Source organism: Ranitomeya imitator, chromosome 2 (genome assembly GCF_032444005.1).
Source record: "Ranitomeya imitator isolate aRanImi1 chromosome 2, aRanImi1.pri, whole genome shotgun sequence".
Taxonomy (NCBI): Eukaryota; Metazoa; Chordata; class Amphibia; order Anura; family Dendrobatidae; genus Ranitomeya; species Ranitomeya imitator.
Window position 1 is genome coordinate 342,118,666 of NC_091283.1, and position 26,464 is coordinate 342,145,129.

The 26,464-nt window shown below is 46.6% G+C and overlaps 3 protein-coding genes across 4 annotated transcripts in view; 1 reads left to right on the forward strand and 2 right to left on the reverse strand.

The window, feature by feature from the left end:
- The window catches only part of LOC138663690 (oocyte zinc finger protein XlCOF22-like), a 29,558-nt gene extending 27,027 nt beyond the window's left edge, over positions 1-2,531 (reverse strand). The window contains exon 1 of the mRNA XM_069749986.1: positions 2,492-2,531. The gene's annotated coding sequence lies outside the window, so the exon portion shown is untranslated. The remainder of the gene's footprint in view (positions 1-2,491) is intronic.
- Positions 1-26,464, forward strand: part of LOC138666512 (zinc finger protein 721-like) — a 620,944-nt gene that overhangs the window by 445,820 nt on the left and 148,660 nt on the right. The gene's annotated exons all lie outside the window — the stretch shown is intronic.
- The window catches only part of LOC138663691 (zinc finger protein 391-like), a 37,580-nt gene continuing 21,354 nt past the window's right edge, over positions 10,239-26,464 (reverse strand). The window contains exons 2-7 of one of the 2 annotated variants that reach the window (XM_069749988.1): positions 24,405-24,483; positions 24,096-24,275; positions 23,890-24,013; positions 23,710-23,807; positions 23,108-23,198; positions 10,239-11,938 (exon numbers count right to left, since the gene is read on the reverse strand). In XM_069749988.1, the coding sequence (XP_069606089.1) occupies positions 11,001-11,938; positions 23,108-23,198; positions 23,710-23,807; positions 23,890-24,013; positions 24,096-24,275; positions 24,405-24,482 (1,509 nt within the window). In that variant the 5' untranslated portion in view covers position 24,483 and the 3' untranslated portion in view covers positions 10,239-11,000. Of the gene's footprint in view, positions 11,942-23,107; positions 23,199-23,709; positions 23,808-23,889; positions 24,014-24,095; positions 24,276-24,404; positions 24,484-26,464 lie in introns of both variants that reach the window. The other variant, XM_069749987.1, reaches the window with a different exon arrangement.

Consider the following 26,464-nt stretch of genomic DNA (forward strand, 5'->3'; position numbering starts at 1 on the left):
GGGCCTACATTTTCAGTTTTTATTCTTTTACTATTGATATAGTTGAAGAACAGTTTGGGATTAGTTTTACTCTCCTTAGCAATGTGCTTCTCTGTTTCCTTTTTGGCAGCTTTAATTAGTTTTTTAGATAAAGTATTTTTCTCCCTATAGTTTTTTAGAGCTTCAATGGTGCCATCCTGCTTTAGTAGTGCAAATGCTTTCTTTTTACTGTTAATTGCCTGTCTTACTTCTTTGTTTAGCCACATTGGGTTTTTCCTATTTCTAGTCCTTTTATTCCCACAAGGTATAAACCGCTTACACTGCCTAGTTAGGATGTTCTTAAACATTTCCCATTTATTATCTGTATTATTAGTTCTGAGGATATTGTCCCAGTCTACCAGATTAAGGGCATCTCTAAGCTGGTCAAACTTTGCCTTCCTAAAGTTCAGTGTTTTTGTGACTCCCTGACAAGTCCCCCTAGTGAAAGACCGGTGAAACTGTACAATATTGTGGTCGCTATTTCCTAGATGCCCGACCACCTGCAGATTTGTTATTCTGTCAGGTCTATTAGATAGTATTAGGTCTAAAAGTGCTGCTCCTCTGGTTGGATTCTGCACCAATTGTGAAAGATAATTTTTCTTGGTTATTAGCAGAAACCTGTTGCCTTTATGGGTTTCACAGATTTCTGTTTCCCAGTTAATATCCGGGTAGTTAAAGTCCCCCATAACCAGGACCTCATTATGGGTTGCAGCTTCATCTATCTGCTTTAGAAGTAGACTTTCCATGGTTTCTGTTATATTTGGGGGTTTGTAACAGACCCCAATGAGAATTTTGTTACCATTTTTCCCTCCATGAATTTCGACCCATATGGACTCGACATCCTCATTTCCTTCGCTAATATCCTCCCTTAAAGTGGACTTTAGACAAGACTTTACATAGAGACAAACCCCTCCTCCTCTCCGATTTTTACGATCCTTTCTAAACAGACTGTAACCCTGTAAGTTAACTGCCCAGTCATAGCTTTCATCTAACCATGTCTCGGTTATTCCCACTATGTCAAAGTTACCTGTAGATATTTCTGCTTCTAGTTCTTCCATCTTGTTTGTCAGGCTTCTGGCGTTTGCAAGCATGCAGTTTAGAGGATTTTGTTTTGTTCCAATCTCCTCGCTGTGGATTGTTTTAGAAATGTTCTTACCTCCCTTCTGAGTATGTTTTCCTGGATCTTCTTTGTTCAAGTCTAAACGCGTGCAAACGCTGCGTTTTTTTGACGCATGCGTTTTTGCATGTCGTGAAAAAAAACAGGGCGTTTTGACGCGTTTACATGCGTTTTTTCATGCGTTTGAGTTTTTTAAACGCATGCAGATAAATGTGTGACAGCTGCCAATCATCAAAATAAAGTAAAAAATCCACTATAAACAGAAAGAGCTAGGGTTAGGGGTAGGGTTAGGGATCCTAACCCTAAAGGTATCCTAACCCTAACCCTACCCCTACCCTTAAAGGGATTAGGGTTAGGGGTAGGATCCCTTTATCAATTTTATGGTGTGGGGTGGTTTATCAGTGTGTTTTTTTTTTTTTTTTAAACACATGCAAATGTATGTGGTTAAATTCGCATGCGTTTGAATAGACAGCAATGCATTTTTTTGCCGCAAAAAAACGCATGCGTTTTGTGGCAAAAAAAAAAACGCCGCTAAAAATACTACATGTTGCATTTCTGCAACACAAAGCATGCAGAAAAAAACGCATGCGTTGCAAAAACGCGTCAAAACGCATACAAAAAAACGCATGCGTTTTTAATGTTAAATATAGGGGAAAAAACGCATGCGTTTTTTACTGCAAAAACGCAAAAAAAAAAAACGCAAATGAGAAACCACCCTAATGTGTTATGTCTGTTATGCACGTAATAGAGGCAGGGACAGAAACAGTTAAACTTGTGGGCCGGGCCAGCAGCAGAGAGGAAAAAGGAAGCTGCTGTCCCCACTCCCAGTCAGTTAGGGTACCTTGGCCAGGGAGGCAGATGTGTGCTGCTGAAGGAGCACTGCCAGACCCCCAGAGGGGAGAGATTTGTTGCCCCGGATCAAAGAGTCATATGGACTGAAGGATTACAGCACAGGCTCCTAGGACTTGGGAAAGGGCCTTCGCTGAAGGGGTCTCAGGCGTCCAGATTCCAGCGATTGGACTACTGCGGACATTGTGGGTCAGGGAGAGGGCAGGAATCCAGTGTTGAAGTTTGACCAGTGGTCAATAAAAGTTATTTTCACTGCTACAGCTGCATTCCCGGACTCTCAATGCCTGGATTATGGTGACCAGAGAAGCGAAGGGAACCCTTGGGGGAACAGGCTGTGTCAGCCCTGTATTACATCTGCAAGTGGCCAGGGGGTCTTCAGACTGTGTTTAGTGGGTGAGCTCGGTCAGGACTACAGCCTGATTGCCCTTGTTAGACAGAGTGGAGCCGCGAGCGTACGAGGAGGACAGCGCAGAGCATTGTGTGTACAGGAGAACCTCCAGCACCTACCCGTCCTGCAGAGCCACACGCTATTCTGTTTCTGTGCGCACAGGACCTGTGATGAGGTCACAGGAGGGGAGGAGTCAGGGGTCACATGATCAGGGCCTCAGTGTATGGACTATGCAGGACTCTGCTGTGCTGGATGAGGGGAAGTTTATATGTGGGGTCAGGAGGGGTTTACAGTGTGGATGTAGCAGAGCCGTGTGTGTACGAGGTGTACGGAGCAGAGCCGTGTGTGTACAGGGTGTACGAAGTGGAAACGCGTGTGTGCGGAGCGTAGCCATGTGTGTATGAGGTGTACGGAGCGGACCCATGTGTGTATGAGGTGTACGGAGCAGAGCCATGTGTGTACGAGGTGTGCGGAGCGTAGCCATGTGTGTACGAGGTGTACGGAGCGGAGCCATGTGTGTATGAGGTGTACGGAGCGGAGCCATGTGTGTATGAGGTGTACGGAGCAGAGCCATGTGTGTACGAGGTGTACGGAGCGGAGCCATGTGTGTACGAGGTGTACGGAGCAGAGCCATGTGTGTACGGAGCAGAGCCATGTGTGTACGAGGTGTGCGGAGCGTAGCCATGTGTGTATGAGGTGTACGGAGCCGTGTGTACAAGGTGTATGGAACGGAGACGTGTGTGTGTGTCTGTGTGTATGAGGTGTATAGAGCAGAGCCATGTGTGTACGAGGTGTACAGAGCGGAGCCATGTGTGTACGAGGTGTACGGAGCGGAGCCATGTGTGTACGAGGTGTACGGAACGGAGCCATGTGTGTACGAGGTGTACGGAGCGGAGCCATGTGTGTACGAGGTGTACAGAGCGGAGCCATGTGTGTACGAGGTGTACGGAGCGGAGCCATGTGTGTACGAGGTGTACGGAGCGGAGCCATGTGTGTACGAGGTGTACGGAGCGGAGCCATGTGTGTACGAGGTGTACGGAGCGGAGCCATGTGTGTACGAGGTGTACGGAGCGGAGCCATGTGTGTACGAGGTGTACGGAGCGGAGCCATGTGTGTACGAGGTGTACGGAGCGGAGCCATGTGTGTACAAGGTGTACGGAGCGGAGCCATGTGTGTACGAGGTGTACAGAGCGGAGCCATGTGTGTACGAGGTGTACGGAGCGGAGCCATGTGTGTACGAGGTGTACGGAGCGGAGCCGTGTGTGAGGTGTGCGGAGCCGTGTGTGTACAAGATGTACAGAGCGGAGCCATGTGTGTATGAGGTGTGCGGAGCCATGTGTGTATGAGTTGTACGGAGCCGTGTGTACAAGGTGTATGGAACGGAGATGTGTGTGTGTACGAGGTGTATAGAGCAGAGCCATGTGTGTACGAGGTGTATGGAGCGGAGCCATGTGTGTACGGAAGGGAGCCATGTGTATACGAGCGGAGCCATGTGTGTACGAGGTGAATGGAGTGGAGCCGTGTGTGTGTGAGGTGTGCGGAGCTGTGTGTACGTGGTGTATGGAACGGTGACGTGTGTGTGAGGTGTATGGAGAAAGCAGTGTGTATGAGGTGAGCGTAGCAATGTGTGTATGAGGTGTACGGAGCAGAGCCGTGTGTACGAAGCGGAGACGTGTGTACGAGGTTTACGGAGCGGAGCCGTGTGTGAGGTGTGCGGAACCATGTGTATGGACGGAGACGTGTGTGTACGGAGCGGAGCCATGTGTATGGAATGGAGACGTGTGTGTGTACGGAGAAAGGCATGTGTGTATGAGGTGTGCGGAGCCATGTGTGTACGAGGTGTACGGAGCAGAGCCATGTGTGAGGTGTGCGGAGCCGTGTGTACGAGGTGTATGGAACGGAGACGTGTGTGTACGAGGTGTACAGATCAGAGCCATGTGTGTACGAGGTGAGCAGAGCCGTGTGTGTATGAGGTGTATGGAATGGAAGTGTGTGTGTGTGTGTACGAGGTGTACGGAGAAAGCCATGTGTGTATGAGGTGAGCGGAGCGATGTGTGTATGAGGTGTGCTGAGCCATGTGTGTATGAGGTGTACGGAGCAGAGCCGTGTGTGTACGAAGCGAAGACGTGTGTGTACGAGGTTTACGGAGCGGAGCCGTGTGTGAGGTGTGCGGAACCGTGTGTACGAGGTGTATGGAACGGAGACGTGTGTACGAGGTGTACAGATCAGAGCCGTGTGTGTACGAGGTGTACGGAGCAGAGCCATGTGTGTACGAAGCGGAGACGTGTGTATGAGGTGTGCGGAGTGGAGCCATGTGTTTACGGAGCGGAGCCGTGTGTGAGGTGTGCGGAGCCGTGTGTACGAGGTGTATGGAACGGAGACGTGTGTATGAGGTGTACGGAGCAGAGCCATGTGTGTATGAGGTGTACGGAGCCGTGTGTACAAGGTGTATGGAACGGAGACGTGTGTGTCTGTGTGTACGAGGTGTATAGAGCAGAGCCATGTGTGTACGGAGCGGAGCCATGTGTGTACGATGTGTACAGAGCGAAGACGTGTGTATGAGTTGTATGGAGCGGAGCCATGTGTGTACGAGGTGTACGGAGCAGAGCCGTGTGTGTACGAAACGAAGACGTGTGTGTACGAGGTTTACGGAGCGGAGCCGTGTGTGAGGTGTGCGGAACCGTGTGTACGAGGTGTATGGAACGGAGACGTGTGTGTACAAGGTGTACAGATCAGAGCCGTGTGTGTACGGAGCGGAGCCGTGTGTGTATGAGGTGTGCGGAGCCGTGTGTACGAGGTATATGGAATGGAGATGTGTGTGTGTGTACGAGGTGTACGGAGAAAGGCATGTGTGTATGAGGTGTATGGAACGGAGACGTGTGTGTACGAGGTGTACAGATCAGAGCCATGTGTGTATGTGAGGTGAGCGGAGCCGTGTGTGTATGAGGTGTGCGGAGCCGTGTGGACGAGGTGTATGGAATGGAAATGTGTGTGTGTGTACGAGGTGTACAGAGAAAGCGATGTGTGTATGAGGTGAGCGGAGTGGAGCCATGTGTGTACGAGGTTTACGGAGCGGAGCCGTGTGTGAGGTGTGCGGAGCCGTGTGTACGAGGTGTATGGAACGGAGACGTGTGTACGAGGTGTACAGATCAGAGCCAGCCGTGTGTGTACGAGGTGTACAGATCAGAGCCATGTGTGTACGAGGTGTACAGATCAGAGCCATGTGTGTATGAGGTGTACGGAGCAGAGCCATTTGTGTATGAGGTGTACGGAGCTGTGTGTACAAGGTGTATGGAACGGAGACGTGTGTGTACGAGGTGTATAGAGCAGAGCCATGTGTGTACGGAGCGGAGCGATGTGTGTACGAGGTGTGCGGAGCCATGTGTGTACGGAGCGGAGCCATGTGTGTACGAGGTGTACGGAGCGGAGCCATGTGTGTACGAGGTGTACGGAGCGGAGCCATGTGTGTCCGAGGTGTACGGAGTGGAGCAGTGTGTGTGTGTGAGGTGTATGGAACGTAGACGTGTGTGTATGAGGTGTGCGGAGACATGTGTGTACGAGGTGTACGGAGCAGAGCCATGTGTGTCCGAGGTGTACGGAGTGGAGCCGTGTGTGTGTGAGGTGTGCGGAGCGGAGACGTGTGTGTGTATGAGGTGTGCGGAGCCATGTGTGTACGAGGTGTATGGAGCAGAGCCATGTGTGTACGAAGCAGAGATGTGTGTGTACGAGGTTTACGGAGCGGAGCCGTGTGTGAGGTGTGCGGAACCGTGTGTATGAGGTGTATGGAACGGAGACGTGTGTGTACGAGGTGTACAGATCAGAGCCGTGTGTGTACGAGGTGTACGGAGCGGAGCCGTGTGTGTATAAGGTGTGCGGAGCCGTGTGTACGAGGTGTATGGAATGGAGATGTGTGTGTGTACGGAGAAAGGCATGTGTGTATGAGGAGTGCGGAGCGATGTGTGCACGAGGTGTACGGAGCACAGCCATGTGTGTATGAGGTGTACGGAGTGGAGCCGTGTGTGAGGTGTGCGGAGCAGGGTGTACGGAGCAGAGCCACGTATGTACGAGGTGCACGGAGCAGACCCATGTGTACGGAGCAGGGCCATGTGTACGAGGTGTACGGAGCAGGGCCATGTGTACGAGGTGTACGGAGCAGGGCCATGTGTACGAGGTGTACGGAGCAGGGCCATGTGTACGAGATGTACGGAGCAGGGCCATGTGTACGAGGTGTACGGAGCAGAGTCGTGTGTGTATGAGATGTACGGAGCAGAGCTGTGTGTGTACAAAGCGGAGACATGTGAGTGTATGGAGCGGATCCGTGCGTGTGTATGGACCCCTCAGATATCTTGTGCACATTAAGTACATACTGTACTATAGAAAAATATACCTGTGTAACTCCACAGCCCAGGACAACGATATATCCCTGTACTTAGACAGTATAATGCTCCCTGAACTGTCCGTAGATCTTAGTTTCCTCTTCTTCGCTCCCTGAACGGTCTGTAGATCCTAGTTTGCTTTTCGCTCCCTGAACTGTCTGTAGATCCTAGTTTGCTCTTTGCTTTCTAAACTGTCCTAGACCCTAGTTTGCCCTTCGCTCCCTGAACTGTCCGTAGATCTTAGTTTGCTCTTCGCTATCTGAACTGTCTAGATCCTAGTTTACTCTTAGCCCCCTGAACTGTCCGTAGATCCTAGTTTGCTCTTTGCACCCTGACCTGTCCATAGATCCTAGTTTATTCTTAGCCCCCTGAACTGTCTGTAGATCCTAGTTTGCTCTTGGATGGACCATGAACAGTAGAGGAGTTGGAGGGGGCAGTGAGTAAACTCCAGAATGAAAAAGCCCCGGGGTCTGATGGTTTCCCAGGAGAATCCTATAAAGAGTATGGGGGGGGGGGGGGGGGGGATCTCGTTACCAGAATTATTGGGGGTCTTTGAGGAGCCGCATCAGTAGAAAGATCGCCCATATCTATGAATGAAGCAATTATTGTCCGGGAGAAAACCCTGAGTCCCCTGACTCGTATTGTCCGATATCCTGAGTCCCTGCAGATAATTAAATATTGGCCAAAGTACTCGCCAATAGGGAAATAAAATGAAAGCGGAAGTGATCCATGAAGACAAACAGGATTGATGCTGAAGAGATCTACGGGACCAACAGCAGACGGTGATATCTTACTATACAGATGAGTAATAACGAGGCTGGAAATAGAACAATAATGTCCGTGACGCTATGAAAGCTTCCAACAGCTTCCATTGGAATTATTTATGGAAAGTATTGGGCAAAATGGGATTTGGTCACAAGTTTATAAATTGGGTCAATGTTCTCTATGGGTCATGTCTGCTAGATTGAGAGTAAATGGTCGGGGCCATGTGAGTTGGGCAGGGGTACACGACAGGGGCGCCCACTGTCACCTGTCCTATTTGGATTAGCAATGAGCTGCTGGCAAGTAAACAGAGATTCCAAGGACTTCATTGGTTTTACATGTAATAACATCATAGAGAAGGTGAGTCTGTGCCGATGACACTACTGTATGTGGACGATATAGCGTGGGCCAATAATGACATATAAAAGAGTTTGGTCCGAGATCAGACCTAAGCATCAATTGGGATAAGTTATCTATATTCACACTGACCCTCTCCCACATACGGAAACAATTGCACCAGCTAGGGAATTTCATTAAAGTGATTTTGATGCCACAATTGTTGTATTTTCTTCACAATTCCCCATGTTGGATCCCTCCTCCCATATTCCAAAAGGTCAATATTCAGAGAAGTGATATGGTGCAAGCGAAATGCAAGGATAAAACTGGCATCACTTCAAAGGGAAAAAACTGAGGAGATTCCAGATCCATGGATCTATTTTTATAGCTTCGCCGATACAACATCTTCATAGGTTGGGAAAAAGAGTCTGGGCAAGAATGACAGACTTGATCTTCAAGACAAAAAATGTGTGTCACCCATATACGTACTGGAGGTGGGCACAAAGTACAGATAGAGACCGACCTTAGCGATGATGTACAAGGTGTGGGACAGGGAAGAGACTGTTGGGGATAAAGGAATACTGTAATTTCACCCCATTATGGCAAAATTAGCGACCTGTGGACTTTTGACTGGTTTCGGAGCTTGGGAATAAAGCGGAATTCAGACTTCAGATCAGTTAGTAAAAAGTCGAATACTTAAAAGCTTTAACAAACTACAAGAGTTTGGATTGCCTCACAGCCTCTTCTTTCGATACCTACAACTTAGGCAGGTATATCTGACTCAGTTTAGCACTGCAGCACTAGATATATGGAAAAATTATTTACTAGTCTCAATAGCAGCAGCAAAATACACAACTGTTTTAATTTCAAACGTCTATCAGAAACTCTTACAGTCTCGCATATTAGACCATCCACCCTACATTAAAATAGGAAGCAGATGTGGTTCTGATTATGAAGAACAGTGGAAAGACGTGTTGGAACTCACTCCTAGACTGTCCCCATGTGAATTTCAGAGTCTCTCCCAGATATACCTTGTTCATAGAGTTTATAGGATACTGAGCTTTCTTTTTAGAATTGGGGTACGTCCAAATGTACATTTTTCAAGATGTGGAACTGGAGATGCACATTTGTTAGACATGTTCAGGAGATTAGGATCCTACTGGAAAAACATAATATCTTTAATAAAAGGGGTATTTGGTGATTTCTCTGGAGTGTTATTTTAGCACTAGATGGTGGCCCGATTCTAACGCATCGGGTATTCTAGAATATGCATGTCCTCGTAGTATATTGCCCAGTCACATAGTATATTGCCCAGCCACGTAGTATATTGGCCAGCCACGTAGTAAATTGGCCAGCCACGTAGTATATTGGCCAGCCTCGTAGTATATTGTCCAGCCACATACTATATTGCCCAGACACGTAGTATATTGCCCAGCCACGTAGTATATTGCCCAGCCACGTAGTATATTGCCCAATCACGTAGTATATTGCACAGCCACGTAATATACAGCACAGCCACGTAGTATATTGCCCAACCACGTAGTATATTGCCCAGTCACGTAGTATATTGCACAGCCACGTAGTACAGTATATTGCACAGCGACGTAATATACAGCACAGAGCCACGTAGTATATTGCTCAGCCACGTAGTATATTGCACAGCGACGTAGTATATTGCCCAGTCACGTAGTATACAGCACAGACACGTAGTATATTGCCCAGCCAGGTAGTATATTGCCCAGTCACGTATGTAACAGGTTAAAAAATAAAAAAGAAACACACCATCCGAAGAGCCCGTTGTAGTTCCGGCGCTTGTGTGCGGTGTCCGGTCCCAGGATGGGTATGACCGCAGGACCTTCCATGACGTCGCGGTCACATGACCATGACGTCATGGAAGGTCCTCCTCCCATAGCATCTTTGGAAGCGGAACCTGCCGCTTGCAGTGCCGAGGAGAGGACGCGACGGCGGAAGGCGAGAATAAGGTTTTTTTTTTTTTTATCATTATTTTTAACATTAGATCATTTTTCTATTGATGCTGCATACGCAGCATCAATAGTAAAAAGTTGGGGACACACAGGGTTAATAGCGGCGGTAACGGAGTGCGTTACCCGCGGCATAACGCGGTCCGTTACCGCCGGCATTAACCCTGTGTTAGCGGTGACCGGAGGGGAGTATGTGGGCGACAGGCACTGACTGCGGGGAGTAAGGAGCGACCATTTTCTTTCGGACTGTGCCCGTCGCTGATTGGTCGAGGCAGCCATGACAGGCAGCTGCCGATACCAATCAGCGAATTAATAACCGTGACAGACAGAAGGACAGACGGAAGTGACCTTTAGACAATTATATATTAGATTAGTGTGTTTGAATGGAAAAAAAAAATCTAATCCTTGGAAGAAGATGAGAAGTTTATTGTATTTTTTTGTATAGCAATAACATATAATGATACTATGCAACATTGAAAATATCTTTGTTCTACTGATGTCTCTTTGTAAAAACTTTATTGTGTAATTTTCGTAATAAATATGATCTAATTAAAAACAAGTGCGTCTTACAGTCCAAGAAATATGGTAAGTTCTAAAGTAATTTCTCTTTCTCATTTAATTATATGACTGTCTGTTGTATGTTTTTGTACAATTTGTCAATAACGTATATTGTTTCTTCTCTGAGTTATTTTTGATGGTCAACAAAATAAGGTTTTCCAGTAATTCATTTTTCACACTCTAGATATGATAATGGCTTCTCCTCTGTGTTGGATTTTGACTTCGCACTCCTCATGTAAAATAAAATCTCTTCTATAAACCTCCCATACTGGCGCAGTTCCAGCGGTGTCAGTACTTGTGTTTCGGGGACTCCTATAAGATTGATATGTCATGCGAGACCTGTGTCCAATTAGTGCTGGCTTCACTGTTCTCACCTTCGGACAAATCGAACAATAAGAGGAAGTCAAAAAGAAGTCGTAGCCCTGGCTTCCTGTTGATGTTCAATACGTCTGAGGGTGGGGACAGTAAAGTTTGAGCTGATTGGGCACAGGGCTTGTGTGATGGAACAACCTCAAATGAGCCCCAGGAACACTAGTGCTGATACCGCTGGAATTGCACCGGCATGGAAGTTGAATATGATTTTTTCATTTTAATGAGGCCAAACATTTTCCACATTAAGAACATGAAAAAGGCTTCTCCCCTGAGTGGGTTCTCTGGTGGTGATCAAGATGCGCTTTCCGGGTAAAACATCTCCCACATTCTAAACATGAAAAAGGCTTCTCCCCTGTGTGGGTTCTCTCGTGAATAACAAGATTCCCTCTGTGTTTAAAACATTTCCCACATTCTGAACAGGTATAAGGCTTCTCCCCCGTGTGATTTCTCTGGTGCTTAACCAAATCTGATTTATGGTAAAAACATTTCTCACATTCTGAACAAGAAAAAGGCTTCACCCCTGTGTGAATTCTCTGGTGTATAACAAGATTCCCTTTGTGTTTAAAACATTTCCCACATTCTGAGCAAGAAAAAGGCTTATCCTCTGTGTGAGTTATCTGATGTCTAACAAGATCTGATTTCTGGTTAAAACATTTCCCACATTCTGAACAAGAAAAAGGCTTCTCCCCTGTGTGAGTTCTTTGGTGTATAACAAGATTCCCTTTAAAGTTAAAACATTTCCCACATTCTGAACAAGAAAAAGGCTTCTCCCCTGTGTGAGTTCTCTGGTGTATAACAAGATCTGATTTCTGGTTAAAACATTTCCCACACTTGGAACAAGAAAATCTATTCTCTGCTGTGTGGATTTTTTGATGTTTAAGAAAAGACTTTTCGAACGGAAAACTATTTTCATATTCTGAACATAAAAATGTCTTCTTTGCTTTAGAAGCAGTTAGCTTTTTAATGCTTCTTTTGCTACTTTGATTTTCCTTAGTAGTCAGTAATGAATCAAAAGTTAGGACATGTTTGAAAGGATCAGATGACAGATCTTTGCTGTGAAGGGATGATGGTATATCTGGAGCAATGGCATACACTTCAATTGTACCCTGTGGGATCTCAAGATCATCTGATTTAAAAATTGAAGATGTCAGTTGTCCCTCTGATCTCCCGGCACAGTAATCTGCTAAGAATAAAACCAATTATTAGTTATCAATAAAATATCCTCAAATGTTATATTTTTGAACATTTCTAGTTAAACTGTGTGTAAAATTGGCAAGTTACATAAAAATATTGGAACATTCACCAAGACAATGACAGTTGACAATAGAATAGAAAACTTTATAGCATGAACTCGTGCAGCATAGTGTTCAATTGCTTGTTCATTCTGCCTCCTAAGGCTATGTGCACACGTTGCAGATTATTTGCGTTTTTTGCGCTATAAAAACGCTATAAAACCGCAAATAATCTGCATACATTAAGCATCCCATCATTTATAATGGAATCCGCAATTTCTGTGTACATGATGTGCGTTTTTCCGCATGAAAAACGCATTGCGGAAAAATAATGAACCTGTTCATTAATTTTGCGGTTTTTTTGCGGATTTCCCACTGTCTAATGCATTGGGAAATGTCCGGGAAAAACCGCGCAAAAACCGCGCAAAAAAACTCATGCGGATTTCATGCGTAAATCTGGCAGAAATTTCCGGATTTCCACAGGAATTTTCTGCGCAGTGCGCAGGATAAATGTGCGCTGAGCCTTACTGCAATCTTTGGGAGGTAGAATGAAAAAAAATCAACAGCAGGTTAAGAATTGGTTTTATGTATTTTTTACGCCGTTCTTGGTGCAGTATAAGTGACTAGATGACTATTCTTCGGGTCGGTGCGATTTTAGACTTATATCAGGTTTTTATGTTTGGCAACTGTCACACTAAAAAAAACTCTTTATTGCAAAAAATAGTTTTTGTATCTCCACATTTTGAGAGCTATTATTTTTCCATATTTTGGCCCACAGATTCATGTGATGTCTTGTTTTTTGTGAGGCGAGTTGACATTTTTATTGGTACCATTTTCGGGCACACAACATTTTTTTTTATTGCTTTCCATTCCAATTTTTGGGAGGCAGAATGAACAAAAACCAGCAATTCAATGCAGTGTGTGGTAAAATTGATAATACAGTTTTATTCATCGGGTCAGGATGATTACAGCAATAACTCATATCTTTTTTTATGTTTGGGTGCTTTTATACAATAAAAACGGTTTTATAGCAAAAATAATTATTTTTGCATCGCTTTATTCTGAGAGCTATAACTTTTTTATTTTTACGATGAGCAGAATGGTGGCTTGTTTTTTGCGGTACAAGATGACGTTTTCAGCAGTACCATGTTTATTTACAGTAAATCCGTCTTTTTTTATAGCGTTTTATTCTACTTTTTGTTCGGTGGTATGATTTTAAAGCATTGTTTTTGCCTTGTTTTTATTATTTTTTATGGTATTCACTAAAGGAGTTAAGGACTGGGACAGTTTATAGATCGGATTGTTGCGGACGCGTCAATACCAAGTATGTGTACTTTTATTGTTTATATTTATTTTTTTATTGAAATTTTTTTTAGAGATAAAATATCTTTTGATTTTTGTATTTTTTATTTAAATATTTTTACAATTATTTAAAACATAAATAAGTTTAATTTTACTTTGTCCCACTATGGGACTATCATTTTTTGCAGGCTGATTGCTTCAATAGCATGGGGATGCAGCAGCACTGACAGACAAACTTGCTCATCTTGCACTTGGCATGATCAGCACGTTTCCTAGGTCTGATGACCCCGATGTTGTCATGATGACATCGGGTCAACATGGCAACGATCGGGACCCTGCGTCAATCTGTGGGGTCTCAGATCCAAAGGCAGAGGGGCTGTTACCACTCTGCCTGCTCCCGGAATGCTGCAATCATGTTCTATCACAGCACTTCGGGGGTTAAAGTGCCGGGAGTAGTCAGACAGCTGTCATAATCAGTTGACACCTGGTGGCGATCACACACGCACCCCCCGTTTGCGAGGGCGATCGCGATGACGTAATAATCAGTCACTGGCTTCCATAAACCAATCCAGCAAAATCCGCTCTCCCAAAAATGAAATCTCCCCTTCGCTTCTGAGCCTTAGGGTATGTTTCCACGTTCAGGAAATGCTGCGTGTTTGACGCTGCGTGGGGCCGCAGCGTCAAACATGCAGCGTCCAGATGTTCCAGCATAGTGGAGGGGATTTTATGAAATCCCATCTCCACTATGCGTGGTAACACGCATCCAGAGGCCCTGCTACTTCGGACATGCGGCGCGTCTTTTAAGATCGCAGCATGTCCGTGTACCTTGCGGCGACGCTGCACCGTCGCAAGGTATAACAGAGGGCCCTATGTGTGGGGTGCGATGATCCCGAATGGGTGCTATGAACACATCCGGCATCATCGCGTCACAGAAGGAGGCGGAGCGGGTTTGCCGCTCCGACCAAACCGCCGGCCATCCTGAAGGTGGAAACATACCCTTATAGTGTGCCCAACTCACATTGCTTTATGTGGGGATTTCGACTGCTCTGGTTTTCTGCCATTTTGTCATATTAGTGCAAATGATGTGTCCCATCTCCTGTGGGATCTGCTCCTTCTGTGACCAGGGGCGACACCTGTGGTATTTCCTGATGAAAGGGGGCATGAGACCCCTGAAACGCGTTGAATAAAACCACTGTGAATCAACTATACTCTCCTGAAATTCATCTTAGCGGCAGCGCAGAATTTTAACTACAAATCTCCCTTTCAAGACATGAGTTTCCAGAAGAAATACTAGACTTTTAAAGAAATATTTATAATAGTGAAGAGTTGAGGTGTTATAAATATAGATCTCGAGCATTTGGAAGAGGGAATGGAGACCTTTTTTTAAAGACTACCAGGGAGTTACAGACTCAGATAAGTGAGGCAGGGCGATCCCACCACAATCAAGCTATCAGACAGAATGAACCTGTAAAAATAAAAGCCATAGAATTAAAAAAGTTATATCTCCAACTACAAGATATATTTGGGGGAAGAGCTCAACACTAAACCGGAGTTGAACTTATTCATGGTGGATCATTGGAGCCACTGAGTTCTGAAATTATTTATTGCTCCCCACATCGTGAGAGATTGCGCAGTAATCTCAATCCCTTAGGATCAAAAACAAAATGGAATTTGACGTGGACTGGTTCCATGAAACCAGGACTCGAGCCATGCCAACACATCTTCTGCAGGCGTGAATAAATGTATATTATAGCCATCAACCATGCACAGCTTAGAGTTATATCATGGCACCGGTGTAATGTGTTTTATGTAGTTTCTCACAATCCTGTTTGAAGTTAGTCGGTTTTAAAAGAAATTGAAAAGTCAAGAAACAGGGAAACTCTGTTGTTATTGTACAGAAATTCACACTTGGCCTCACTGCACATAAATGCAAAGTTTGGCCAGAAAGACTAGACCTGGTCTTGTAGGGACCATATGAGCACATTCAGCTGCACAGAAGGGAGAGAAGGTAGATTCATCCAATATGAGATCAGGGATTTAGGAAGCCAACTGCATCATTACCCTCCACTTTCTCTTACAGACCCATAATAGAGGGATTTTTGGTTCTTACCGTAAAATCTTTCTTGGAGCCTTCATTGGGGGACACAGGTAACCATGGGTGTATGCTGCTGTCGCTAGGAGGCTGACACTATGCAAATAAAGAAGAAGTAGCTCCTCCCCGGCAGTATACACCCTCCGACAGGCACCAGGCAACTCAGTTGGTGCAAAAGCAGTAGTAGGAACAAGTAATATTAATCTCAACCTATGTACCAACCCACAACAATGGGAAAGTTGGCCAACATGGTACAACTTCAAGGGAGGGTGCTGTGTCCCCCAATGAAGGCAACAAGAAAGAAATTTTACGGTAAGAACCAAAAATCCCTCTTTCTTTCTCGCTTCATTGAGGGACACAGGTAACCATGGGACGTCCAAAAGCAGTCCCTAGGGCGGGATATTCTGCAGAAAAGGAGGAGTTAGGTCGGCCGGTGAGAAACCGCCGCCTGCAGTATCTTCCTACCCAGGCTCGCGTCCGCAGAAGCCCGAGTATGCACCTTGTTGAATTTTACAAAGATGTGAATGGATGACCACGTTGCGGCCTTGCAAACCTGCGAGGCCGAAGCTTGGAGACGAACTGCCCAGGAAGCTCCCACAGCCCGGGTAGAGTGAGCCTTCACCCCCGAAGGAGGCCGTATGTCTTGGACACGGTATGCCTCCAGAACCGCCGAACGGATCCAACGAGCAATTGTGGACTTGGAGGCGGGGAGCCCCTTTCGACGACCTTCCAAGACAATGAACAGAGGATCGGCCTGACGAAAGGAAGCAGTTCTGGAAAGATAAATCCGGATAGCCCTGACCACATCAAACTTGTGAAGCGATTTCTCCAAAGGATGAACCGGGGAAGGGCACAAGGAAGGGAGGACGATGTCCTCATTGATAAGAAAGGTCGAGACTACCTTCGGAAAGAAGGAAGGAACCGGTCGAAGAACCACCTTGTCCTGGTGCAGGACTAAAAAGGGAGAACGACAGGATAATGCCGCCAGCTCCGACACTATTCTAATGGAGGTGATGGCGATCAAGAAGGCTACCTTCCAAGATAGAAGCGAGAAGGAAATGTCCTGAATCAGTTCAAAAGGTGCACGCTGGAGGGCGTCTAACACGAGGTTGAGATCCCAAGGCTCGACAGGAGGATGATAAGGGGGAGCTATATGAGTGACCCCGTGAATAAAGGTCCTTACCTGAGGAAGGGAGGCTAGGTCTCTTTGAAAAAGAATGGACAGAGCGGAAATCTGACCCTTCAAGGTGCTAAGGGAAAGTCTCGAATCAAGATCCGCTTAAAGGAATCTGAGAAGGGATGGAAGGGAAAAGGTCATAGGAAACAGACTGCTGTCCTCGCACCATCGGAAAAAGGCCTTCCAACATCTGTGGTAGATACGCGAGGAAGCCGGTTTTCTCGCTCTTGTCATAGTCTGGATGACGCTGTGAGAAAAGTCCGCATCCTTCAGGACCGCGGCCTCAATGGCCATACCATTAAATTCAGAGACCGAGAATTTGGATGGAAGAGGGGCCCCTGCGAAAGAAGATCCGGTAGTCTCCATGGAACATCCGATAGCATGTTCACTAGTTCCGCATACCAGGCCCTGCGAGGCCAATCTGGAGCTACCAAAAGCACGGGGACCCCTTCCGACTTGATCTTTTTTATGACCCTCGGGATTAAGGGGAAGGGTGGGAACAGATAGGGCATCTGGAACTGGGCCCACGAGATCACGAGAGCGTCGCATCCGACAGCCATTGGATCCCGAGATCTGGAAACGTACTGGGGAACCTTGTGGTTTGCCCGGGAGGCCATTAAGTCGACGTCTGGGACACCCCACCGCTGACAAATCTGGCTGAAGATTGAGGGAAGGAGAGACCACTTGCCCGCCATGATGCCTTGGCGACTTAGAAAGTCGACTTCCCAATTGTCCACCCCTGGGATGTGGACGGCTGATAGTGAGGGAACGTGGCTCTCCGCCCAACGCAGAATCTTTGCAACTTCCGTCATGACTTGTCTGCTGCGAGTCCCTCCCTGATGGTTTATGTAAGCCATGGCTGTGGCGTTGTCCGACTGAATGCGGACCGGCTTTCCCGAGAGGAGAGACTCCCAGCGGATGAGGGCTAGGAAGATGGCTCTGATTTCCAAGAGGTTGATAGGAAGACACGCCTCTTGAGCAGTCCAGTGGCCCTGGGCCGTGAGGTGGAGGAAGACCGCTCCCCAACCCTGGAGGCTGGCGTCGGCGATAAGCTGCCAACGGGGAGGGAGAAATGACCTCCCGCGCAGAATGGAGGTGGACAGCGTCCACCAACAGAGAGACTGCTTCACCTTGGAAGAAAGGCGAAATGGGCGGTCCAGGGAAAGCGGGTTCCTGTCCCAGGCAGTCAGAAGGGCCAGCTGGAGGGGACAAGAGTGGAACTGAGCATAGGGGGACCTCTTCCATAGAAGCGACCATTTTCCCCAGAACCCTCATGGCGAGGCGGAGGAACAGAGGGTTTGGGCTCCTTAGTGCTCAGACACCCCGACGAAGAGAAAGGAACTTCTCCTTGGGGAGGAAGACCTGAGCCTGAGAGGTGTCGAATTCCGTGCCCAGGAACTCCAGACGTTGGGTTGGAATCAAGGATGACTTCTGGTAGTTGATTATCCAGCCGAGGCGAATAAGAGTGTCCAGTGTAATCTGGAGGCTCTGGCTGCAATCCCGACGGGACGAACCCTTGATCAAGATGTTGTCGAGGTATGGGATTACCAGAATCCCCTTTGAACGTAGAATGGCCATGACCGCTGCCATTACCTTTGTAAAGACCCTGGGAGCAGATGCCAGTCCGAAAGGGAGAGCCGTGAACTGGTAATGATGTTCTTGGATCGCGAACCGGAGGAACCTCTGATGTCAAACGCAAATCGGAACGTGTAGGTACGCATCCCGAATGTCCACGAAACACAGAAACTCTCCCGGTTCCATGGATGCGACCACCGAGCGTAGTGATTCCATTCTGAAGTGCCGAATCCGGAGATGGCGGTTTAACTGCTTGAGATCCAAAACTGGACGGAGAGAGCCATCCTTCTTTGGAACTACGAACAGGTTTGAGTAAAAACCTGAAAACCGCTCGCGATAAGGAACCGGAACTACGACTCCTGAGGCGAGGAGCAAATCGACAGCCTGGAGAAGCCCTGGGAGATGAGAGGACTGTTTGGGAGGACGAGAGAGCAGGAAACGTCTTCTTGGGGGCAAAGAAAATTCTATCTTGTAGCCTGAAGTGACGATCTCCCTGACTCAGGCGTCGACTACCGATAGCCAAACTTCTGAGAACAGAAGATGCATGCCTCCCACCCTGGAAGGATTTCCAGGTGAGAGCGACCCGTCATTTATTAGAAAATCTGTGGCCACGAGGTCCAGATGGTTTTGAGGGTTGGCTCTTAGCTCTCCAGCTTGTGAGGAAGAGCGGTCCTGATTGGGATTTCCTGAGGAGGTAAAGGACCGAAAGGGATGAAAGGACTGGGGGCCCCTCCTGTTGAAGGAACTTTTAGGCTTGGACTGGGGTAAGGAGGTACTCTTACCACCCGTAGCGTCCGATATCATTTGATCCAGCTGCGTGCCGAAGAGTCTAGAACCCTGGAAGGGCAGACCAGTGAGGGACTTTTTAGAAGCAGGATCTGCGTTCCACGCTTTGAGCCAAAGGACCCGGCGAATGGCCACAATGTTACTGTTAGCCCTAGCCGAGCAGGCCGCCGCATCAAAGGAGACATTCATGAGATATTTACCCGCAAGAGAAATCTGATCCACTAAATCAGACAGTTCCTCAGCAGGAGCAGAGGCCAAAATGCCTCTGCGCAGGGTTTTGGCCCAGGCTGACACAGCTTTCGCTACCCATGAAGAGGCGAAACTAGGACAGAAGGAGGCCCCAGAAGCCTCAAACGCCTATTTGGCTAAAGCCTCGATTTGTCTGTCCGTGGGGTCTTTAAGAGAAGCCGGGTCCGGAATAGACAAAACCGTCTGAGAGGATAGTCTGGACACAGGCGGGTCGACCCTAGGAGACTCGGACCCTTTGCTGACAAGGTCGGAGTGAAAAGGGTATAAAACATCTAGCTGTTTCCTGCCAGGGAAACGCTTACCAGGGTTTTCCCAGTGTGTAGAGGTAGTGTTGTCAAACTCCTTGTGATTATGAAAAACCTTAGAGGGACGTTTAATCCGTTTAAACGCCACGGAGACGTCCTGAGAGCTTGCCTCATCCTCCTTAAGTTCAAGTGTCTGAATAATAGTCGAAATAAGGCTATCGGCCATATCCTGTGTTCCGGAAGTCTGATCTGCATCCGAGTTAGATTCCGACTGAGAGGTTAAGTCAGACCTGACATCCGCCTGTGAGGAGGGGGAACGGGCAGATAGGGGTATCCCGGTGTGGTCCGGGGAACTGGAAGCGGATCTAGATAGGGTCCTTTTTCTGTCTCTTTTCTCAAGTCTGCCTCTGTGAGGGTCTTGGACAGGTGCGAGCGAATCGCCGTGTGAGGCGTTCGTGGTACTGGTGGCATTTGAGAGAAGCGGGATACGTTCAAGTGCCTGGACCAAAGACTGAGACACCTTAGTCAGGTCTGACACTGATTGAGACACTGCAACAGCCCACTGTGGGGGAGGGTGGGTGCACTCATCCCGAGACCTAGGAGCTTCCTGAGGACTGGACATGACAGGAGGAACGCAGGACGGGCAGAAAGGAGAAGGATGACCTGAGGCCCACTTTTTCTTAAAGTGAGCGCAGGCGTAGTGGATGACCATAGTGGAATAGCCTGGTGTGGGGTCGGACATAGGTAGAGGTATTACCTTGTACCGCAGGGAGGAGTAGAGCCCGAGAGAGCAGTAGCGCCAAGCCTACCGAAAAAACAGCGGCAGCCGCAGGAGTCTGTGTCCCCCAGGGATCCTAGTGTCCCACGCGATGCGATGGAGATGCAGCAGGAAGAGGAAGTCGGCCTGAGGAGCGCGGGAACAACGCGACGTAGGTGGGCGTGTCCAAGCGCAGAAGGGAGGGAGGAACTCCCAAGAGAAAAAGATGCCCCCGAGGGCACTGGACTCCGGGGAAGGCGTGTCCGCGGGGACGCAGGGTGGGACAATGCCGCAGGGGGCGTGGTAAGCCGGGCGCCGAAAAGGCACGTGAATAGAAAAAAATGGCGCGCGCGCCCGAAGGAGTTTGAAAGAGAAGGAAATTAAAGATGCCTGCCGCGCTAGCGGCCGATGACTGGAGCGGCGCAAGATTAACAGGTGACACCAAAGAAAGCAGAGGTGAGCCCTCCTAAGAGATCGATGGGGGGTTACTGGCTCTGCACGTTCGCCATCCTGAGCTGCCCCCTAAATGAACGCTTGTTGATTGAAGATTCCCTACCTGAGGAACACGTCAGGAGCCCTTGTTCGAGGAGAGAGTCCTGGGAATGAAGTCCGGTGCGGGAAGCACCATGAACTCCGGCGCAGAAGATGGCGTCAACCCCTAAACAGGGGGAGAGGGTCACTGGAAGTGACCGCCGTCTTCCTCTCAGCCCACTCCAAGGAGAGGGATGAGGAGGGGAAACGGGCAAGGACTGGCCACCGAGAAAAAAGGTCACCCTGAACACCCGAAGGGGTGACAGGGGACGAAGTCCTGCCCAGCGGGTCCGAAAGGGTGCGATGCGGGTGAAACCACACTGCTCTCTCGGTCGCTCAAAGTGGGGAAAACAGGGTGAGAAAACTGCACCCCGTTACCCTGAATAAAGTATCTGAAAAAGAAAGGGGGAAATGATTAATAACACACAACAAATCCCTGTAAAAGAAATATAGATCTGGGGTTAGATCCAGGTCCGCCTCCTACAGACACTAAGCAAAAACTGAGTTGCCTGGTGCCTGTCGGAGGGTGTATACTGCCGCGGAGGAGCTACTTCTTCTTTATTTGCATAGTGTCAGCCTCCTAGTGACAGCAGCATACACCCATGGTAACCTGTGTCCCCCAATGAAGCGAGAAAGAAAATATTTTTCTTTAAGTAATTTTCTAACTTGTCAGCACATTCTATGTACGCTGTCATTTTACTTTTAGCAGAAGTAGAACAAATTGTACATAAGATAAGGGTCAAGCACGAAATGAACAAAGATCACATAAAAAAGAGGTGCAATTAAGACCAATGAGAAAAAAGAATCATATTAATACAAAATGTTATTAGAGATAAATTACAATATAAACCAGCTGAATCAGGTAAGGGTGCACAAAATAAAAGTAGTACGCAGAACCAATTAAAGGTTCATTAAGAATAACACTACCAAAAATGCCCAAAGGAAGATTCATTTAAAGAGTTATCTGAACTAACTCTAACAGATAAAACTAATATATATGTCATAAAAAACACACCTTAAGATGTAATATATGTGACAGAATAAAGTGACAAAAAAAATATTGTTATTAAAGGTCGATACTGAAGCAATGGCTTCAGTATTAGGGACCTGGCTGCACGTCTACTACAGGTAATAAAAACCCCTATGACTTTTTTGATGCTCTCTAATTTTGCACCTTATTTTATTCACCATACACTTTGTGCTTATACCTTCGGTCATATACTTGTTTATACACATCACTACTTTATTTGTATATGTTTACACATCAACTTGTCTTTGTATTGATTTTTATTTTATTAACAACTCAGTGTATACGTTTACACATTTCCATTGCTTCAGTATTGACCTTTAGTAACAATATTTTTTTTTCACTTTACTCTGTCACATATGCTACTTCTTAATGTGCTTTTTATGACATATATTCATTTTATCTGTTTGAGCTAGTTCAGATAACTCTTAAAGGAATCTTCCTTTGGGCATTTTTTTCAGTGTTATTCCTAATGAACCTTTATTTGGTTCTGCGTACTACTTTCATTTTATGCGCCATTGCCCGATTCAGCTGTTTTACAATGTAATTTATCTCTAATAAAATTTTGTATTAATACGATTATTTTTTTCTCATTGGTCTTTGTTGCACCTCTTTTTTATATGATCTCTGTCATTTTAGGCTACTTTCACACTAACGTCGGTACGGGGCCATCGCGCTGCGTTGGCCCGACGCATACTGTGAAAAAAATGCCCGATGTGCGCAGCGGAAGCAGTCTTACGACGCTTCCGCTGCCCCATTGCAAGGTCCGGGGAGGAGGGAACGGAGTTCGGACTCGACGCACAAAAAAAGTTACATGTAATGTTTTTGTGCCGGCGGTGCGCCAAAACATGACGCAACCGTCGAACGGTTGCGACTTGTGGCACTGCGTCGCAGTGCGTCGCTAATAAAAGTCTATGGAGAAAAAACGCATCCTGCGGGCAACTTTGCAGGATGCGTTTTTTCTCCACGACGACGCATTGCGACGTGCAGTGCCCGACGCTAGTGTGAAAGAAGTCTTACTTTGTAGTTTACAGATCTCGGCAGGTAACGTTCGGCGTCTCCTAATCCCAAGGATAGGTGGATCTTCCAGGTTGTAAGGTCTATAGAAAAGGACTTTCAATACCCAAAGTCATTTGAACAGTTCTACATATGCTGTCATTCCTAATCCCAGGGGCTAGGTTGTAAGTCATATAGAAAAAGGCTTTCAATGCCCAAAGTAATTTGAACAGTTTTGGGTGCAGGAGAATGTTGTGGTTTACAGGCAAAATGGTGATCACACAATTGTAATACTGCCGGACTACACCACCGATAAAGCAGCCACAGCCGGTGACTGAGAAGAATCTGTGACTCCTCTGCATTTAGTGGTAACTACTCACCTGGGTAGTCATATGTAGGAATCTCCTCTTTACACCGCTCATCACCCCTCACATGTGTCTCTGTAGTATTAATATGGGTCAGATCTTCACCCTGAAACAAAATATTGCAATAGTCACCGACAGATGGAGAAGTCACATCTATGATCAGTAGTGATGAGCGAGTATACTTGTTGCTCGGGTTTTCCCGAGCACGCTCGGGTGATCTCCGAGTATTTGTAACTGCTCAGAGATTTAGTTTTTGTTAATGCAGCTGCATGATTTACGGCTGCTAGCCAGGCTGAGTACATGTGGGGGTTGCTTGGTTGCTAGGGAATCCCCACATGTATTCAAGCTGTCTATCAGCTGTAAATCATGCAGCTGAGGTGATGAAAACTAAATCTCCGAGCAGTTACAAATACTCGGAGACCACCCAAGGGTGCTCGGGAAAACCCGAGCAATGAGTATACTAGCTCATCACTAATGATCAGCTCTAATCCTGCCATCTCCACCGTTCTTATTACCGTTCACAAGTATAAAACATATAATACTGGTGGATAAAACAAGACTGAGCACAAGACCTTCACAGCCGTCTACACATCTCATGACACCTTCTCTCCATCTACCTGATGATCCTGAAGAACATAGAGATCTTCTTGTTTACAGTCCTGCGGAAGAAGAGGATGAGGACATCTCTCTGGTGTTGTCCTCTTACAAGATAGATCTGGAGAAACACATACAGGGACTGAATTCATTCTTTACATACAGATAATTATAGGCCGTGTGTATTTAGTCCGGTCTATTACCTGGTAATGTGAGGGGCTGGGGAACCTCCATAATGACGTCCTTGTATAGATCTTTGTGTCCTTCTAAATACTCCCACTCCTCCATGGAGAAATAGACGGAGACATCCTGACACCTTATAGGAACCTGACACATACAATGATACCATCATCCCCTGATTTCTTCATAGCATTACTGTATAATTTCCCAGCATTCCCAGCAGTGTCACCTCTCCAGTCAGCAGCTCAATCATCTTGTAGATGAGTTCTAGGATCTTCTGGTCATTGATGTCCTCATGTATCAGGGGGTCAGGTGGAGGCCCCGTGATTGGGCTCAGGGGTTTTCCCCATCCCTCAGACACAGGGACCTGCCAGGACTCACTAGATGTCTTCTTCACTACTGTATAATCCTGGTTATGGAAAAACACATTAATAAATTTCACTACAGACATTTCCAGAGTCCTCACCTCTCCAGTTCTGTCCATCTGTTATTCCCATAGATAAGAATGATGTAATGTGACGTCATCAGAATCTCTCACCTCTCCAGTAAGCCGGAACAGGATCTCTAGGGTGAGGTGTAATATCCTCTCCGCCATCTTCTCCCTGTCCATATCCATCCTTGATGGGTAAATCACAAAAAATTATCTTAATATAGAAGATGTCCACCGAGAGGATCTGATATTGTAGAGACCCGATTGAAAAGATGAGCCGATATAACATCAGAAAAATCCTGTGTAATAATACCATTACTGGAAACAATAAGGGAAACATATGAGGAGATCTAACATGTAGATGTTGTATTCTCTAATCTTCTATAGACTGGAAGATAAATTGAATTGCTGACTAAGACATCTCCTCCGTGCCCCCAATCACTGGCTATGTTACTCACTGCTTCGGCCACCAGTTACCTGTAGGAATCACAAGTTTGCTGGGACTGACTAAGAAATATAGAGACTGGCAGGTGACCCAAGCAGCAATGGTATTTTTTATTATTTTACAACATTCTATTTTTCCCCTGACATCTAGTAATAAAACCTATATATTTAGGCTGCAGACAACAAGCAGTTTCTTCCTCGGAGTCGGCAGCTGAATACGTTCCTCATAGACTCATCTTCCATAACGCAAATTCTCGTCTCATTTACCGACACTGGAATCGGCATTAGCAATACTGCAGGAGATATTTATTACACGTGACAGGAGAAATAACTACTTCATGATGAGGACGACATCTTCATCTTCTACTGCGGCTCTAGAAACATATTTGTCCAGAGTCGGTCACTGACTCCATCACCACCGACCGTCTATATGAAGGTTTCCCCGTCTTCCCTGCACTGTAATCTTCTATCACGTTAGATCTCATGTCTGATTCACACACAGAAGTTTGAGGCTTTTATAAAAGCTTGTTTGTAAGTAAAACAAGACAGAAGATATTTGATATCAATATCTCCATGTACATTTGTTTTTTTTCCCTCAGAAAACACCAAGGTTACTTACTGGTAGCCGGTTTTTCCGGAGCCCATGACAGCACACCTGACAGAGGGATCCGCCCAGTCGGGACAGGAAACCTACTGAAATAAAAGGGCGGTACCTCTCCCTCGCTTCAGTTGGTTTTCAGAGCATGAGAGGCCCCCTTGGTTAGTACACATGGCAATCTACCACCACATAATAACAAATAACACCCAGCTAAAAGGTGCGCACCAAAAGGGTGAAAAAAGAAGGGAGGGAATATACAGGTGCTGTCATGGGCTCCGGAAAAACCGGCTACCAGTAAGTAACCTTGGTGTTTTCCCGTCTCCCATGACAGCATACCTGAGAGATTTTTGGAGAAAGAAACACCTTAGGGATGGACCACCGCTTGTAGCACCCTTCTACCAAAGGTAAGGTCAGTTGAGGAGGAGAGATGTAGTCGGTAGTGTCTAAAGAAGGTAGACGGTGAGGACCAGGTAGCGGCCTTACAAATTTGATCAATCGATACCTCTGCTTTTTCTGCCCATGAAGTAGCCACAGCTCTGGTGGAGTGAGCCTTGATGCCTTCAGGGATCGGGATACCACGAGAAGCATAGGATAAGGAAATGGCCTCCCTAATCCACCTAGCAATAGTACCCTTGGATACCCCATATCCCCTTCTGCTACCCTGGAAAGCTACAAATAAGGACTGATCTTTCCTCCACTGACTGGTCAAAGATATGTACTGCAAAATAGCTCTTAAATACAGTGTATGAAATTTCTCTTCCCCTGGGTTCTTGGGATTATCACAAAAAGAGGGTAACACAATTTCTTGACTTCTATGGAACTTAAGTACTACTTTCGGCAGATATGCCGGATCTGGTCTGAGTACTACTCTGTCATCAAATATCTGTGTGTAAGGAGGGGAGATAGACAGGGCTTGCAAGTCACTCACCCTACGGGCTGATGTTAACGCTACCAGAAGTACTGTTTTAAGAGTGAGTATTTTTATCGATGATTCCTGCAAAGGTTCAAATGGATCACTAGTCAGAGCCTCTAACACCAGATTCAAATCCCATGGAGGAACCCTCTGAATTACTACTGGTCTAGACCTACTACAGGATTTTGTAAATTATACAAGGCTCCTAATGCC